This window comes from Andrographis paniculata, unplaced genomic scaffold (genome assembly GCF_009805555.1).
Source record: "Andrographis paniculata isolate CXL003 unplaced genomic scaffold, ASM980555v1 Contig62END, whole genome shotgun sequence".
Classification (NCBI taxonomy): Eukaryota; Viridiplantae; Streptophyta; class Magnoliopsida; order Lamiales; family Acanthaceae; genus Andrographis; species Andrographis paniculata.
In genome coordinates this window covers 2,177,936-2,196,701 of record NW_026137598.1, presented here as the reverse complement: position 1 = coordinate 2,196,701, position 18,766 = coordinate 2,177,936, and the positions used below count along the sequence as shown (strand labels likewise).

The window sequence follows — 18,766 nt, the reverse complement described above, 5'->3', positions numbered from 1 at the left end:
TTTAGTTACAAATTTTCAAATTGAATAACTTACAAAATCAAATTAAATCTTAAACATTAATATTTTAAATATCAACCCAAATAATTGAAAATTTATTTAAAATCAAATACCATTATAAAATTCAAAACATACTGAATATTTTAATCAAATATCCAAAAAATATAATTTGTATACAACCACATTACAAACACTCCCAAAACGCATTCGATAAATATGAATAACAGAAAGAAGACGGGAAGTAAACGACCAAAATAAAATGAAAATATAGAACCAAAATAAAATCCCACAAAAAGAATATATTGAGAATATATAAATAATTTAATGAAAATATTATAAATCTTTTTTCTTTCTCATCCGGATCCACCTAGTTGTAGTAAAAGAAGAACTCTCCTTCCCTTGTCCAAAAATTTGAACCCAACGCATATTTAGATGTAATGTAACACGCCAACAATTATAATTCATAACAGACACATCTAATCGCATATAAGAAAGTAACAAAAGTATATTAGTACATAACATCATCAGCAACTAAGATGTGTCTGTCTATGAACAAACAAACCGACCAAGCAACAAACCAACCACTCCATAATAATACAGATACATATATATATCTATAGTCACTGAATGAATAGTCTTTCTGTTAACAAAACAAACCAACACATTCATTCACCAACCATTCAGACTCTCCTACTTACTTACTACTCCCTCCCTCCCTCCCTGTTCCCCTGCTTTAACAGATTCCCGACCCCTTCCCTTCCTGATGAACGAACAGCAAGAGAGAGAACCAACATTATTGTTACCATTTGCAACATACATAATCAGACAGACAAGACCTTCTTTCCCACTAAAAATTAAATACATAATTAATCGAACATTTCGTAAAAATACGTACATACCAGTCCAAATGAAGCCAAGCCAGCAGCATCTACCTCCGATACCTATCATATTCAGGGCTCCTAGCCCTCCCATATGATGGGCCATTGGGGGGACTCCTTCCCCTGCCCCCATAAGACGGACCATCGGGACTCCTCGCCCTTGGATAGGGACCGTTGTATTTCTCATAAACAGGGCTGCGCGGTCTCCGATAATCAGGGCTAATTCGGCTTCGCCGGTATCTTGGACTCGGTGATCTTCGGGGAGGGGGAGGACTATCATGTCTTCCATACTCCCTTCTGGGTGGGCTATCATATCGCCCACCCCCCCTCTCGTCATCATCCCTCAGAGCATATTCAACAGAAACCACCCTGTCCAGTATCTTACTGAGAATGCACAAACCAAGCATGTTAGCCTAAACATCAAGGAAAATAAAAACTAGCAATGTGAAAAAAAAAAAATGGAATTGCAAAGTCTAAACCTCATGTGGGTGCACTCCAAAGCTTTTGTGGCTTCCTCCTGAGTTTCAAATTGCACAAATGCAAAATTCCGACGGATCCGGACATTAAGGACCTTCCCATAAGGTTCAAAGTGTCTCTCAATATCACGATCTCTAGTCCGGATTGGATCAAAATTTATTACAAAAAGTGTCTTAGTGGGTCTCTGGTTCCCTCCCCTCCCATCATGATGCCTGCCACGTTCACCCTAGCAAATCGATACCACATACAGATTTGTCAATAGAAAAAAATTCAATCCGAAGATACTTGGAAACCTATCACAGGAACCAAAATCAACAGATTCATTTCCAAATCAAACAGCTATTACAGAAATGTGACAAAGAGGGTAAACATAACATACCCTGGCCCATTCAACTGACAATCTGCGCTTATCATACCCAAATGGTAAGTTGTCAAGGCCACGAATTGCATCATCAGCATCACGCTCATCCTCAAAGTAAACAAAGGCAAATCCTGATGTAAAGAACTCAGCTCAGTATCAGATAATACAGAAGAAAATTACAGAGCACCCCTTGAGAGAACAGTCACATCAGCTAACTGAAAAATCTTTGCCCTGTGAACAGTTAAATAAATTACAACACCTGCAAACATTGGAAGGTTCTGATGAAAGTAGGGATGTGGAGGCCTTGCATGATTGATTGAAGTAAAGAAAGATGATTAATGATGAAGGCAAAATTGCTAGTCCATGGTGAGTTGAGTAGTCATTGTAAGCATGGTTCACCAATTTCACAGTGGAGAGGTTCAGTAAATGGAAGGCAAGACAAGGCAAGGCATCATAGAACTCATTGATCGCCTTATGATTAGTGAGGTTGGCATCGCATGACACATTGATTGATCCCTTATCACTAGTGGTAGCAAAGCATGATGAACTCATCCCCACCATCCATTCTAGTGAATTGGCAACTCTAGGCATGTTTAAGTGAAAGAGATGTAGAACATTTCCAACTCTGGGAGAACTGGCAAGTAGATTGATTTGATTGCCTTTGCATTAGAGATTTTTATTGCAGAGAAGATGGCAAGCCAATCTAGAAGCACATTTTCCTTTAGCAGAAATCCTGCGTCAAAACAAACACTTAAATATGCACACCTGCTATAAAGATTTAAATTTCTTGCCATTTCACTCTCCATGGATATATTTCCTGCAACATCCTTTATTTGAGATAAAACCTTCCAGATTCTATATATTTTACATTTCCTTCACCACAACCATCTCATTAAGAAATCTAACTGCTCCTCAATTCCACGTTTACAATGAACTACTTTTCACATTTGTTAAGACCAGCACGCACTACTAGTGGTCTACTTGAATTCTTAACCAAACCTAACAAATACATTAGTCAGCAATAATCCACCATGAATGGAAAATACAAGACATGATAACCATAGCCATTTAGAAATTATAAAGGATGTAAAAGGGCAACAGCAGTCATGTGTTAAACCTTGACCGTGGGAGCATGGGGGCAGTGGGAAAACAAGTTTCCAAGGCAGCGCCACTTTCCTCAATATATTAGTTCCCTTGGGTTTTGGGGTAGTAAATAAAACCGAACGAAAGAGCAAACAATGAAGTATGAACTACAAAAGCAAGAAATTCTCCACCGTAGCTTCAGCAATTTCTTTTTCCCACACACAAGAATAAACCATATCAAAGATTGGGGGGGTGGGGGGGGGGGGTGGGGTTAAATAAAATCAGCAACAGAAGAAAAACTAAATAGTTGAAACCAACAAGAAGCGCGAAGCATAAAACCTTCAGTAGTATTTACCAGATTTCATGTCGATACGTTCGATTCTGCCGTATTTAGAGAACAAACGCTCCAAGTCCGACTGCCGAGTCTCATACTCAAAGTTGCCGCAGAAAACAGGCCTCATCTTCGCTGGTAACCGACTAGAAGGGGTCAGAAACAAACTCAAAAATGTTGAAAGGGCATGGAATTGGACTAGCAAGAAGGGTCACCTTGGAATCCGAGCGAGCGAGAGACTGGAGGATGAAGAAACCCTAGCTTAGCTTAACGGTGACGTAGATAGAAAGGCGTTTCCAGAAGGTGCTGGGGTGCCTGCAGGTTTTTTTATAGGGTGAATGAGTGGGTGGGTGACACAGACCAGTTTGTTTCACCAAGCTCATGGGCTTCTTTCAGTCTATGAAGCCCAGCCCATTTATCCAGAATCAATCCATCCTATTATTACAATTACAGGGCCTGTTGTTTTTATTTTTCAAAATAACTGTTGGCTGTGACTTTTTGGATGTGTTTGTTCCAAGGATTTTGAATTTTTTTTTTATTATTTATATAATTTTTTTTAAAAAAAATATCAAATTAAATATATTTTTTTTATATTATAAAAAAAATTAAATTTATATTCAAATATCACATAAACATTTACTTATATAAAATCATAAAATTATTTCTATTAAAATTTTTTATTTGACCATATCCATTTCTTACTCCAATTTTAGAGTGAACTACAATGTCCTCCCATTTTGCATTCCTCCAAAAAATGGAGGAAATGTTCATTTTTGGCAATTTAGTCCTTGAATTTTTAAGTTTTATATATTTTGTATTTTTAATTTATTTTTAATTTTATATTATTTAATAAATTAGATAAAAATATTCATATTGTTGTAAATATATGTGTCATTACATAAATATTACATAACATATAATAAATTAACATTATAAATATTAGTATAACATAAAATTAAAATTAACTCAAGTACAAATATTTATAAATATTCAGAATCACAAAAAACAAAAAAAAAAATTCTTTCCTTTCTTTAAATCATAAAATATTTCACATAAAATATAATTAAATTAAAGTATTGTTATTATTTTATTTTGAAAATTACCTATATTGTCAAATTTTAATTCATGAAAAATTAGTTTTGGGGTTAATTTGTAAATAAATAAAGTTTTATGTAATTGTAAAAAAAATAAAGAATATTCGGAGTTAAAATTTAGAAAAACCGTTTGTTGAAAAATTTAGAGAAAATAGAGGAATTTAAAGATGGTTTTATTCAAATCTCAGTTCAAAATTCAATTCTCAATCAAACACACCTATTTATGTATTTAATTGATGTATTTATATATTAGCTATGGAGAATTGTGTTAATTATATAAAAAATAATATTTTAAAATTATTAATTTTTTTTGAGTAAATAGAATCATTATTTTAGTTAAAAAAAATTGAGATATTGTAACACTAAAATAAAATATTTAAAGAGGCAACCCCTTAATTTGGCTGGTTTAGTTATGGTTTTAACTTTATTTTTTTAGTGTTATAATTTTACTAATAGACCTTTTTGTTTATATGCTGTATAAAATTTCAAACTACTTTTCTTTTATTATTTGCAGATTTTCTCATCTTTATCTGCATCCTCAAAACTACTATTATTAAATCAACTTATCAAATTGAGGAGTGTAGTTCCTCGGAGCAGTTGTCGTCTTTGCCCAAGAGAAGAAACTTAGGGTTTTCTTTTTTTTTTTTTACTAAAATCTCAAGTTTTTACTATTTGGATTATATTTTTTTTTTGAAAAAAAAATATTTTTTTCATAAAATATCCCATTATATATTTGGATTATGTGTTTCTTGAAAAAAAAATACATTTTTTTTTCATGAAATATCCCATTATATATTATTTTAATATCAAACTCAAATCAAAATTTTTTCAAACCTATCAAAAGAAACATACCTGAATAATTGATGATGGTTGACATCATCGACATAATTGGTGAAGATTGAATTAATAGGATTTGCTATTTTATATCGTATGCTATTTGGTTAAATTAGGTGAAGGGTGTGTATGTTTAATTCTTGGTGATTTTTGGGTTATATTGTATTTGGAAATGTTTTGAATTAGTTATTCTTGCCGTCTTTGCATGTAGACGTAGGATTTTATCTCGAACTATATAAATTTATATCTCTTTAATTTTTTGCATTTTTTCAGATTGAATATTTTGTCGTATTTTGCCCATTGATTTTATAAAAAAACTAGTATAAAAGCTTTGGTTCCGCTTGGATTGTCTTATAGCGCAATGGATTGATCTTGGATGCTTCCGACTGTTACGGCGGAAAATTCGAAATTGAAAATTTTAATAGCAAAAATTATTTTGGATTATAGCGTATTAAGATGTGTGCTTTATTGGTTCAACAAGATTTGTTGAAGGCGGCAGTAAGGAAAAAGAGGCATTGCCGGAACATTTGTCCGATGAAAATAAGGAAGAGCGCAATATATGAAAAAGTCATTGACTACACGACTTTATTTGAAGCAACAACTCAACATTCTTCGTATGAGGGAATGTACGCTCATTATAAATCATTATTACGGTTTCGACAAGATTATTATGTCTTTGAAGAATGTCGATGTCAAGATTGATGATGAGTATCAGACATTTCTTTTGTTATGTTCTTTATCTCGGTCATTTGAATATTTTGTTGATACAATGTTATATGGTCGTAACACTCTTTCTTTGGAAGATGTGAAAGCATCGTTGAATTCTAAAGAGTTGAAATAGCAAGTGTCTGAAAATCTTATTGATAATCAAGCCGATGGTTTGGTTACTCGAGGTACAACATGTTCGAAGAATAACAAAGACATATCTAGATCTAAATCTAGAATTGGTAAGAACAAATGCAATTATTGCAAAGAAAAAAACCACTAGAATGATAAATGTGTGAAACTCGAGGAAAAGAATAGTATTACTAACTCCTAAAATGCTAATGATTTCATTAGCTTTTCCGAGGAGAATTTGGATAATGCAGAAGTTCATGTAATATCAAATGGGTCACTTGGTGACAATTGGGTGTTTGATTCAGGTTGTTCATATCAAATGTGTCATAACATAGATTGGTTCTCCTCGTACTACTCAGTTGAAGGTGGAGTTGTGTCGATGGAGAACGACGCATTCTGTAAGGTGGTTGAAATATGAACAATTTGAATTAAAATGAATAACGGTATTGTGAGGATATTTACTAGAGTTCGACATGTTCTAGAGTTAAAGAATAATCTTATTTCCTTAGGTACTCTTGATTTAATTGGTTGTAAGTACGCATGTGCATGTGGAGTTCTAAGGGTTTCTAGAGGTTGTCTATATGCAATTCGTGAAAAATTGGTAAATGGTCTTTACTTCAGCGTAGCACAATAATATGTTCTGCATCACTTTCTACAAATTCTTCATCAAATCATTATTCAGATCATGCCCGTCCGAGTAGATTATGCTTCTTTGGCCTTATTTGCAACATAATATTTTGAAAAGGTCTCCATTATTGATAACCCAATAAATATATATAGGTTAAATCATTTGTGGCATCCAAGTTGATACATGGTCTAGAAATGATCAGTTTATGGAGTATGTGAGTGCCCCCAGGGGAATTGGAGAAGACGACATTATGGAGTTCGTTTGTTTTGGAATTTGATATTTCAAGTCAAGGTGAATTTTTTTTATTTTGTGGCTTAAAATTAAGCACAAAATTAATCTACATCCTAAACTCTAATGTGTATATATATGAATTGAATTGAATTGAGTAGGCAGGCCAAGAAAATTGAATTATGGAGTTCTTCGGAGCAGCCTTTGTCTTTGACCAAGAGAAGAAAATCGATGATTGATGGCATTTTGTGACATTATTGACATACTCGGTGAAGATTGAATTTATGAGATTTGCTATACGATCATGGTATGCTATTTGGTTAAATTGGGTGAAGGGTATGTTTGTTTGATTCTTTGTGATCTTTGGGATATATTGCATTTGGAATTCCTTTTGATTAGTGGATTCTTATGTCTCTGCCTATGGACGTAGGGATTTATCCCGAACCACGTAAATTTGTGTCTCTTTAATCTTTCACATTATTTGGATTATAAAATTTGTTGTATTTAGCCCGTCAATTTTATAACAGATTTATATAATTTTATAAACTTATATGAAACACACTTGTAAATAAATAAAAACATATTCAAATTATTAAATAAAAATACAAAAAAACATTAGTTTTTTTTTATAAAAAAATACATTATTATTATTATTATTATTATTATTATTATTATTATTATTATTATTATTTTCATATTCATTCTTGTCATCTTCATTTCCATCATTGTATACTTTGGCCTCATTTCCTACATAGCATTAGTGTTGTCGTAAAAAATCGTCATCGACGGATTAATCAGAAAAATCTATCGGAATTGATTTAACTGTAGGTTTTTCCAGCCTCCTCAAGAAAGAATCCAGGCTGATATTCAAATTATTAATATGGTGGGAAGGCAAAAATAAAGCTAATACTGTCAAAGAAAAGACTGAAAAAAGAAACTGGAATTTGATTCAAATTTGGGAAAGTAATACGATGTTCAAGAAGAAAAATTACAGGGAATTTTTTCTTAAAAATTTGTTTAAAAAAATGAATGAATTCCCTCATTTCTGGTCAGATCTTCTATGAATCTTGTTATTTTTTTAATTTTGTTTGGATAAAATTTATCCGTAAATTCTCTCAAACAATTTAAATCTACTTTCAAACCACTTTTGACCAGATTTTCTTGTCTCCATTGGGCTGCTTCCAAATTAAGCTGGGCTAGTTTATTAATGGGCTAGATGAATCTGTAGGCCCAATCGCCATGAGTTCCTAAGCCTGCCGGACTATTGGGCCACATGCATTGTTGGGCCACACATTATCCACCTTAGATTGCTTGTGCACTGGGACGACACTTGTTTATTATTTGGATGGATACAAATGCCCCCCACAAAATTATCTAGACAGAATTACTTTGTAGTCCGGATAATTTTGTTAAAGTCCTTTGATTTGAATAAGTTGGTTCGCACGAATCATGTATCACATAAAAAAAATCACCATATGTTAGTTATTTCCCTCTCGGATCTTTCCACCATCGCTTCAAAATTTCTTCTGCAGATAAAAATCGTTCTCCCCTACTCGAAGCCCTAATCTCCACATTCTTTCAAATCTTCTCCCCAAGTTTCATAACCCTAACTTTTGCACCTTTCCTTTTTATTCATCTAATAGAGCCGTCCAATCACTCACTTTCGGATTTTGACCGCGACTACTCCGGCGTGCATTTCTTGACGTTGATTCAGCAAAGTCCGGCGTGCTTCAACGGGGAGGGTAAGCTCTTATTAGCCCAACCGTGGTTCAAACTTGATAATTTTCCTTCATGAATATTCATTCTACCTAGTGATACCGTCGATTTTAAGGGTTGGATGGATATGTTAGGTCATTTTTTTTTTATGAATGGTGGCATGCTTAGGGGATTCGAGATATATTACCTTTATGTGCTAACCTTTTATCCCGCAATAACCTCATAATTAGAGCTTTGTTATGCTTTTGGAGCTCGAACATTAATATTTTTGTATTTCCATTCGGAATTCTAACTCCCACTGTATTAGATGTAGTCATCATCCTCGGTTCGCCCTCGAAAGGGGCCAAGCCTCCTTTATCACCGTCCTCTACATTAGATCATTTACACATCCTAGTGGCTTATGATAGTAACACCATGGTTAACCAATTCCTCGCATCAAATAAGCTATCAGATGATGTAGACCCTTCTGAAAACAATGTCTTTCTTTTGTTTTGGTTTAGTAAATATTCCGCGTGTTGTGCCTCAAAAGGGCTAGTCCGAGAGGTTGAACCGGTAGTGACCGCTATAGTGTCTGGAGTGGAACTAGGCTTAGCCTCGTACTTTTTAGGCTTATTGTATCATGGTATCAATGATTTTCTAGATAAGCTTTCCAGTTCATCCTCCTGCGATCCCGTATGGCCTAGTCCATTATGGTTCCTTGAGTTGTGGGCGCAGCTATACTTTCCTCGTTTGGTCACCCTATGCCCCATCCTTCAGTTTAGCCAGATTACCATCTTGTGCCCTTATTTGGTATTGTATCCCCTTTTTAAGGGAACCTTCCATTTCCTCACTTATAATTAAAATGTGTGTTTTTTAGACTTGTGATCGATACTTTCTGAATTCTTGATCGATGCTTTATAAACTTTTGAATTGATGATATTTGGGGGACATAAAATATAATATAGAACATAATATTATACTATATAGAACATTAGATATACTTCTATAAAACACAAATATATTTCTATAGAGCACTATATATACTTTAATAGAATATAGTATACATCCTATATAGTACCAAATACACTTCTATAAAAGTACAAGTTTAAAATATTAACAGAGTACAAGTTTTTATTTCACAGAGTACAATATTAATCGCATTAAAAATTGATGTTACATGGATAGTCAATTCGTACTGTATCGGAAACCCAGTTCGCCGTTGATTTTGTCAAATCAACGCAATAATGAAAAGGTAAATCAAAATATTTTCATTTCTTACTTTTTTTTTTCTTTTTTTTTCTTTTTTTTTTTCTATTTACAACAACAACAACAACAATAATAATAATAATAATAAAAATAATAAATAGAGAAATTCTTTTACATATATTAATTATGGAGGTATAGTATCAGGTCTTTTGGAAATACAACATGAACACTTTATAAGGACTTTAGAGGCATATGAAAGCAAAAAAGGCATTTCCACTATGTGCAATTATTGATGAATCTCACGGTGCATGTTCTTTTTCACTTTCCAAGTTGTTTTGTTTGCTTAAGTTAATATATATGTATATATAAAATATAATATAATAGACCCTACGAATGGAATGGATGATGTAACTAACTATACTTTATTCTTCACCCAGACCAAATAAAATAATAATAATAATAATAACAATAATAATAATTATTGTAATACAAGGTTGGCCTGGCCATTGGAGTTGTTCAAATTCCAGTTAAATCTTTTGGCCCCCAAATAACCTTTTTTTTTCTTTTTTTTTTTCTTTTATATATATATATATGATGTGGAAATCTGCAGGCGTTATCCAAATATCTATTCTAGCTCATTTTAAATGTGGTCAATAATCAATCAGTCATTTTATATTTAGTATTATTATATAAAAAACATTAGATGGTTACGTTAATTTATATTATTGATATAATTCTTCATATTTAGATAAAAAAATTCAAAATAAACACATTCCTATAGATTTATAAGTTTTGATTGGGGTCGAAAAATATAATCCATTATGAGATAGTAAAGAAATATTTTGTAGCCTTTTCAACCTACACCACGAAAATAAAATTATTTATTTATTTATTTATTATTGTTGTTGTTATTATTATTATTAGTAGTATTATATGTGAGTCGAGATTATATAACAGATAAAAGTTAAGCATACCTTTTCAATTATAATAATTAATCACATTTGAATTTTCGGTTGAAAAAATATTCAAACAAATTTAAATAAATTAAGCTTGACAAAATGAGAAAATTGTGTTTTTATTTTATTTTTTTATTTTTTTTTTATGACGGATGAATTGACTACTATTATATTTTTAGTGAGTTCTGGATAAATTTCTGACAAAATTTAATAATTTGCTCACTTTCTTTGGTTATCATCCAAAAATATTCTCACATTTTATTTAGTAAAAAAGTACACCAGCCCTTCTTAATTTTTATCCTCAATGTTTCTATATATTTACAAAAAAAATGCCACTCATCAAACACCGCTAATTAGAAATCCTAAAATACACTTTATAAATTAATAACCAAAATTAAATTTAATCCTATCAACCTAATTAATTTATACCCACCCAGTTATATATTAACCCACCCAGCCCTTATTTTTCATTTCTCTCTCTCACTCCATCGTTCACCTCCATCGCGATTTAGAGCTTTATTCCATCGCCGTCGTTCGTGATTTTTTCAGTCAGTTTGAAGTTGTTCACTGGTTGTCTTTATTTTCGGAATCTTCTCTCGCACTTTCTCATTGATCTCATGGATGAAAATTCCGATTTAATATCTTTTGTGGAAGAGAAAGAAAAAATCGATGATTTGGACAACTATTACCTTGTCGACGCCAGAAACGGCAAAAAGGTGATGGAGAAGGCCAAGTTGGCGGTGGGTTGGCCGGATTCGTTGTTGTTTTCTACTGGGGGGTTCGATTCTCATCCTTCATCACAAACCGGTTTGTTCTTGTGCCCTCATATTTTTATTTGAACTGATTTTTGGTTTCACTTAAGGAATAACAACAATAATTAAATTTTTTGTTTCTATTTCTTGTGATTTTTGTTGGAAGGGTATGATGGCAAAGAATTTGGCCCATATCCAGTGGGTGCGATCGATTCGGATGAAGTAGTGATGAAAACTTTAGAAAATATGATTCACCAAAATATTGATACTCCTCGGGCTGGTATAATTCCTTTACCCATTACTAATCATGAAGTTGATGTTGTTGTTGCTCCTTTGCTTGATGGTCCCCCGTATACTTATAATTTCTCGAGAATTTTGGGCCCTTTCAGAGGACCAAGACACCCAAAGCTGAGGGATCTCATTGTGGGAATGTGCTTGATTTAGGTGCCTAATGCGATAATTCTACTTACTGATGTGGGGTATGTTTAATTAATATATGTCCCTATGTGTTGCCCAATGATCCAATCATTCTGGGAAAGGGATTTTTTGTGCATTTGTTGGCATGGTTTTAGCAATTTTACCGAGATAAATGAAGTTTCTACTTGATGCCTGAAAATATCGTACTTTTTTTTTATAATTAATGCCCATCAAATGTGAGGGATTTGTTGGTTAATTAGGAGCAACCCCATCTGTTGGCCACAGTTGAAAAACTATTGTAGGTGGCTTTTGGCTTTTTGCATCATTAATATGTTTTTTTAAGTTGCTAAAGTGGCATTATATCATCAGCATGTCTTTATGCATATTTGGGAGACTAATTGCTACATTCATCCTTATGATGAGGGCGCTTTGTTGCCTGAAGGATGATTATTTTCAAAATATTCTCGAATTCAAGTTTAAAAAATCAAAATTGCAAAACCTTTCTTGCATTCATCCTTGGATGTCATTCATTAATTTAGTACGTATAAAATTTCACAAAAAAACCAATACATTGTATTTTCTAACTCAAAATATAGCTTTGGCAAAAACTAAAGTTTTCCTACCTTATGTACTAAGCATTTCAGATATCATTCAGCATATAACATTTCATACATCAAAAGATTTATATCTATTCCACTTACTGATTCATTCTCGGGCAACCTTAGAAACTGTAAACCATCCTTGACAACTTGTTCTTCAACGTCTAAATTTCTTGGAAGTGTGCCTTCACGAATCATTCTCTCTTTGTTCATGTGTATGAGTTTGTAATTGTTATTCCCATTGCATTTTACAATTTGTATCATAAAGGCTCTCAAGCTTAGAAACACATTATTCAAAGTTGTGTGAGTTAGCCCCTCAAAAGTCAATTGCACGTTACATGCAAAGTTATCCACTGTGTGATGATGTTTATGTTTGTAGGCTTTGTATTGCCCTAAATCAACCTAAATCGTTGATGTTAAGATCCGGTGAGTTAGGGGGTTGGCATACAAGGTGGATATTGAATCCATTAGACTATGCGGCTTCTTTAAAATCTGGATGTCATCTTGAATGTGTGGCTTTGCATTATCTTGTTGAATATTGATGTTTTTCGATGCTAGACTTGGCCACTTTGCTTTTATTGCTGGTAATACCTGAAATGTATATTCAAAATATACATGAAATTTATGTTAGTGTCTGTGTGAAATGAAAATATGTTGCTGCATGTATGAAAATAAATGACTTTAAAGGGTTGTCCCATTTTTCACTATATGATGAATAGGTGAAAGTGAATATATATATATATATATGCACCTGGTTTATAAGGCATTCTTTTATGACTGTCTTTGTGATAGTGTCAATTGGTTTGGTCTCAAGAGTGCCGTTCAATCTGTTTTTGTTGTTTCGTCGTGCTGGTTCTACTTTTGTGAAGGGAAATATTCCCAATTTCCCATCAAAAAGTAGCTCTCCATTGGTTGAGTATAAAGGTCGACTAACAGCACATAAAAACATAAGTTTTGTGATAAATCTCTTACTCTTACATGATCTATACGGGTTGGGTGTTTCAGGGGTGAGATAGTGCCTATCATACTCTTTTGTGATATAAAACCATTTCTCGTCTATATGCACTACATTGTCCATGCATTTGAATGTGAATATTTTCTCTTCTTCTTTGTAAAATAAAGCATTCAAACATAATTTTTTAACCTACATAGTTTGTTGTCTATGGTTAACTCGGGATGTATAGCATTGCTATGTGGCCTAATATGCCCATTTTTCACCGAGGTTTGTACTACATGTCTACTTACATGCACTTGACCGTTTCTTTAAAGGAATATTTTCAAACATCACCGGATCAAACCTTTTTTTATCTGCATGTTGTGACCACACAATTTTTTGGAAAACAATAGGTTCACCGTTACTAATTTTAACTTTACTTGCCCTCCATATGCTGGAAACTGTACACCTCGAGATCGCTAGCATTTTTGTGCACTCGTTGATCCTTCCTTGTTTAAGCTTTCTGTCTTTGGTGTGTGCAAGAAGAAATTGGGGCCACAAAAGTTTTTGTCTCAGCTCTCAGGTTTGAAACCTTTCCCCTTTCCTGCTCCATAATTTCTAACGGGGAAGAACATATTTTTAGTAAAAGGATTTTATGAATGGTTGATTTGAAAAATTGTATTTAATGTAAAAATGTTGGGTATTTATAGACTGGTATTGGCTCTTAATTTTGTTGTATTGTGGGGGGAACTTATTTGGCATTAATCCATATGTGTCGGAAATGAATTAGATGGTGATTTTTTGATGGAAATTTATTTTTTTGGCATTTAAGATCCTAGTGTATTCTAGGCTATTTTTTGCTCTTATTTTTGCTACATTTTGGGGGGAAAATTTTTGCACTAATATAGGATTGTATACTGTTAAAAAAAATAAAGTAAATTTAATTTTTATTGCGGCTATGTAACAAAAGATTTTCTTTTTCTTTTTCATTTTTTTTGGTTTGAATATAGAAAATTTAAACATGTTTTACATAATTAAAAAATTAAGTATTGTAGTTACTTCTATCACTATTTTATGTTGTACTAAAAAAGATCATTTTGTCCCTGTACTTTTTGTACTTAAAGTACAAAAAGTCAAAAAAGTACATTTCTATATTAAAATCAGTGCCCGGTCAAACGAACAGAATCACATGACGGATGGAGTATAACACGTAAAATCAAACGATGTTGGAAGATTTTAAACTCTTGACACTCATAATTTCATAGTTAGATATTTACATTTGAATTGATGCTAAACAAATCAAATTAAATCAATTTAATAAACGTAATTCAAGCCCTATGCAATAATGATTTAAAACTAAAATTAGAGTCGACTTTGGACCAAGCGAATGGGCGTCCACCTAGGATTTAATGCAGAATGGAGTCCATTCCATTCCATGTAAGTGTAATATATATAAAATTTCTATAAAGATAATCTTTTTAATATTTTTTATAAAACACCTAAAAATTCAAATTATAAATAGATAATATTTAAAAGAGAGTGTGTGTGTTTTTTTTTATTATTAAAATTAATAATATTTATAATTTTAAGATTAGTTATTAGTCATAGACACTAACTATACACCCAAATTCATTCCACACCAGGAGAGGAATCTATAAAGATCTTCACTTTAGAACGGTTTTTAAATTTTTTATAAAACTAAAAAGTCGACTTTGGACCAAGCGAATGATCGTCCACCTAGGATTTAATGCAGAATGGAGTCAATTTCATGTAAGTGTAATATATATAAAATTTCTATAAAGATAATCTTTTTAATATTTTTTATAAAACACCTAAAAATTCAAATTATAAATAGATAATATTTAAAAGAGTGTGTGTGTTTTTTTTTTATTATTAAAATTAATAATATTTATAATTTTAAGATTAGTTATTAGTCATAGACACTAACTATACACCCAAATTCATTCCACACCAGGAGAGGAATCTATAAAGATTTTCACTTTAGAACGGTTTTTAAATTTTTTTTTCTTTTTTTTTCTTTTTTTTTTTGTTCACACCATTTTAACTATGATCCTAAAATTTTAATACTCCGATAGTTTCAATTAAATATTTTTTCTTCTTCACTTGCTGCCTGCAAAATATTGGACGGGTTTTTTTTTTTTTTTTCTTAATTTTGAAAATTAGAGATCTTTTATTTAAAAATTGAAGGATTAGAAATTTAGGGTTTTAATCTTATATTTCATTCCAAATTAAATTATGTTCGTGTTTTTTAAGTTGTACTATTTTGGGTATTTTTAATTATGTTATTTTATGATTATGAATGATCAATTTTCTCATTCTTTAGCTTTATTATTAGTGTTTATTCATATATATATATTGTTTTACAATCAACCAATATGTTATTTTAGTTGGTTAAAAAATATTTATAATTGATTTATGTATTTATTTATAAATCTACTGGCTCCTATTTTAATTTATTAGTAAAAATAGAAAATATATATACTATATTATTAAAATTGCTTATTATTAAACAATAATATATTGTTTGGTGTGTTTGTTTTGTAACATAGTTTAAAAAAAATATTATGTGAGGTATAAAGAATTGTGTAGATAAAGTCATATATTAATTTCTTTGAAAAAATATGTTTTTCTTTTTTTTTTTTCAAAAATAACACACAATTTGTTTGTTTATAGATATTACACAAATTCTGTAAGTGATCTTCACAATTTTTTTTTTTTTACGACTTGGGAACCTGCAGTCGCTACCCAAAAGTACGCACGGGGTAAACCTCCGGTCGAACCTAATAAGTGGTCTTCACATTTTGATAGATACAGTTGTTGTTCCTAGCACATCTGAGGCAGTTGAGAGTAGAAGAAGGTCCTCTTGACCCTTTCATTTCATCTTCCTCCTTACTTGTGTGATTATAAAATTTTGATAGGTCAAGCTTCTGATTCTCATCCTATACAGAATGTTTACAGAGTGTCTAACTTTCTTAGTAGGACTAACTCCTATTTTCTAGTAAGTCTAGACAAACACTTAGAATCTACCTCTATCAAAGAAGCCTTCCTTGACCCCAATTGGAAGCGTGCCATGGATAGAAAGTTGGTGGGGTATAAATGAGTTTTCAAAGTTAAATATAACTTCAACGGGACTGCTAAACACTACAAGGCTTGCTTTGTTGCGAAGGGATTTAGTCAAAGAGAGTAGTAAATAGACTTTAACGAGACTCTCCCCGGTGGTGAAAATGGTTATTGTTCTATTGTTATCTCCTTAGCTGTGAGTCATAGGTGGAAGAATTTTCAACTAGATATTAATAATGCTTTCTTGCATTGTAGGTTTCATGAAGTTGTATGAATGTCCCCTCCTCAAGGATATCCGGAAATATTCAAAGACAAGGTATGTCTCTTGAGAAAATCCTTTTATGGGTTAAAGAAAGCACTGCAATAATGGAATGAAAAATTAAAAATAGTCATGCTTTAATTTTGGTTTACACAATCGTTGCATGATTATTCTCTATTATTTAGAAGTGTGAATGATTTGCTTACTATTGCTCTTGTATATGTTAATGATATCTTAATCACTAGAAATGATGTTGATGTTCTTCTTCATTTCGAAAAATTTTTGCACGCTAAATTCAAAATTAAAGATCTTGAACTTATTCAATACTTCCTAGGATTATAGGCTATTGAATGCAGACAAGGACTTGTGCTTTGTCAAATGAAGTACACATTGGAAATCCTAGTTGAGTTTGTAGTATTAGGGTGTAAAGCAACCCTTATTCCCATGGAAGAGAATATGAAATTTATAACATTGTGAGTAAGTCAATCTATGTCATTAGACCTAATATAGCTTTCTCATGTTCAAGTTTTGAGCCAATTTATGCATAAACCGAAGAAATCTTATTTGACCGTTGCTCTAAATGTGCTAAAATATCTAAGAGGTTCATTCATACAAGGTTTGCTTTTTCTCCAATTCTCAAAACTTACATGTTCCTACTTATTGTAACTCTAACTAGACCTTATACCCTATCTCTAGAAAATTAGTTACAAGATATTATGTTTTTCTTGATAATTCATTAGTTTCTTTTAAAAGTAAGAAACAATCTATTATATCACGTTAATCCGCAGAAGCAGAATATAGAGCAATGACAACAACCTGTGCATAGGCTATTTTGATTGGTGTACTTTGGGATTTGCATGTTACTCATGACTCATTTGTTGATTTTTTTTGTGACAAAACGGTTGCTCTTCAAATTGATGTGAATCAAGTGTTCCATGAACGAACTAAGCACATCGAGGTGCATTGTCATTTTTTTAGGGATTACATCACGGAAAAAATTGTGTCAACAAAGTTTATTGCATCTGACAATAATGATCAGACCTACTTATTAAAATTTTAGATAGTGACTTTGTTATTCGGTTTTTAAAACGTAATCATTTACTTGGTTAATTCCAGATTGATACAAATGGTGGCCCTTAGAATGAAGAAGCGTGTAAAAGATGTGATCCATCACCCTCATTGGGCCTGGATAGGTTTATTGGACTTGTCTATATATAGGTATATTGTATTTGTTGAGTAAGAAAAAACCAATGTATAGGGTTTCTTGAGAATGGGCTTATAAATTGGATTGATGTATAGTCCAATAGGCCTGATAATGGTAGTAGGGTCCTAAATAATGTCGGGCGAAGAAGGATGAGACGGTCGATAAGGAGGTCGGACAAGATGAAGTCGGGCAAAGGAGGATGAGACAGCCGATACGGAGGTCAGACAAAATGAAGTTGAGCGAAGAAGGATGAGACGGCCGATAAAGAGGTCGGACAAGATAAGGTCGGGCGAAGAAAGATGAGACGGTCCAGACGGTTTTTCAGTCGGATGGTGATTTATGATCCATCTAAAAAGACGGTTAAGGGAAGTTACAACTGGTGAGCGGATCGAACAAGTGGAAGACGGGCAAGAGGAGACGTAGCAGCAGGTGTGCTGGTCGGACGAAAAGCAGTTCTAAGACGGTTGAGAGAAGTTACAACCGGCGAGCGGATATGAAGGCACGACTTGGTTGTGGCGGTTGACATAGGTTTTAAATAGGTCTGTTCATGACCTAAAGAAACCATCTTCAATCGACATCAAATTTAGTGAATTTCTTTTGGGGATCACCATTTTACTTTTACAGTATGTAGTATTTATTTTTCTTATTTTACTTATGTATCGTACGGTGTCTAGGCATTCTTAATCTCAGGTATTTTATGTTATCAAATTTGAAGATAATTTTTATTTTCGGGTTTTATTTTTTATTGTTGAAAAGTTGCATCAACAATATTATTATTATTATTATTGTTGTTGTTGTTGTTGTTGTTGTTATTGTTGTTGTTGTTATATTAGCATTCTGCATCTCCATTCCTCCCTCAATTTTTCCACCACCATAATCTAATCCTCTCTCACCTTTTTATGCACAATTCACATT

General features: G+C 32.4%; 2 protein-coding genes across 7 annotated transcripts; one reads left to right on the top strand and one right to left on the bottom strand.

Moving 5' to 3' along the window:
• Nucleotides 1-432: 432 nt before the first annotated feature.
• LOC127260983 (serine/arginine-rich splicing factor RS31-like) lies at nucleotides 433-3,459 on the bottom strand. 2 transcript variants are annotated; one of them, XM_051289082.1, is made up of 6 exons: nucleotides 3,343-3,459; nucleotides 3,152-3,262; nucleotides 1,732-1,844; nucleotides 1,355-1,578; nucleotides 897-1,259; nucleotides 433-757 (listed from the first exon to the last, which is right to left on the bottom strand). In XM_051289082.1, exons 2-5 carry the CDS (start codon nucleotides 3,255-3,257, stop codon nucleotides 926-928), a joined length of 777 nt encoding a protein of 258 aa, XP_051145039.1. In that variant the 5' UTR covers nucleotides 3,258-3,262; nucleotides 3,343-3,459; the 3' UTR covers nucleotides 433-757; nucleotides 897-925. The 2 variants fall into 2 exon arrangements, with proteins under 2 accessions (XP_051145039.1, XP_051145040.1); XM_051289083.1 differs by lacking the exons at nucleotides 3,152-3,262; nucleotides 3,343-3,459 and adding an exon at nucleotides 1,973-2,301.
• A 4,701-nt stretch (nucleotides 3,460-8,160) lies between these two features.
• LOC127260514 (uncharacterized) lies at nucleotides 8,161-18,578 on the top strand. 5 transcript variants are annotated; one of them, XM_051288254.1, is made up of 5 exons: nucleotides 8,161-8,490; nucleotides 11,309-11,412; nucleotides 11,524-11,637; nucleotides 16,644-16,704; nucleotides 17,764-18,578. In XM_051288254.1, the coding sequence occupies exons 2-5, from the start codon at nucleotides 11,325-11,327 to the stop codon at nucleotides 17,885-17,887; spliced, it is 387 nt and encodes a 128-aa protein (XP_051144211.1). In that variant the 5' UTR covers nucleotides 8,161-8,490; nucleotides 11,309-11,324; the 3' UTR covers nucleotides 17,888-18,578. The 5 variants fall into 5 exon arrangements, 4 of the variants coding, with proteins under 4 accessions (XP_051144211.1, XP_051144209.1, XP_051144210.1 ...); XM_051288252.1 differs by having other exon boundaries at nucleotides 11,155-11,412; XM_051288253.1 differs by having other exon boundaries at nucleotides 8,162-8,490; nucleotides 11,260-11,412.
• Nucleotides 18,579-18,766: the final 188 nt, after the last annotated feature.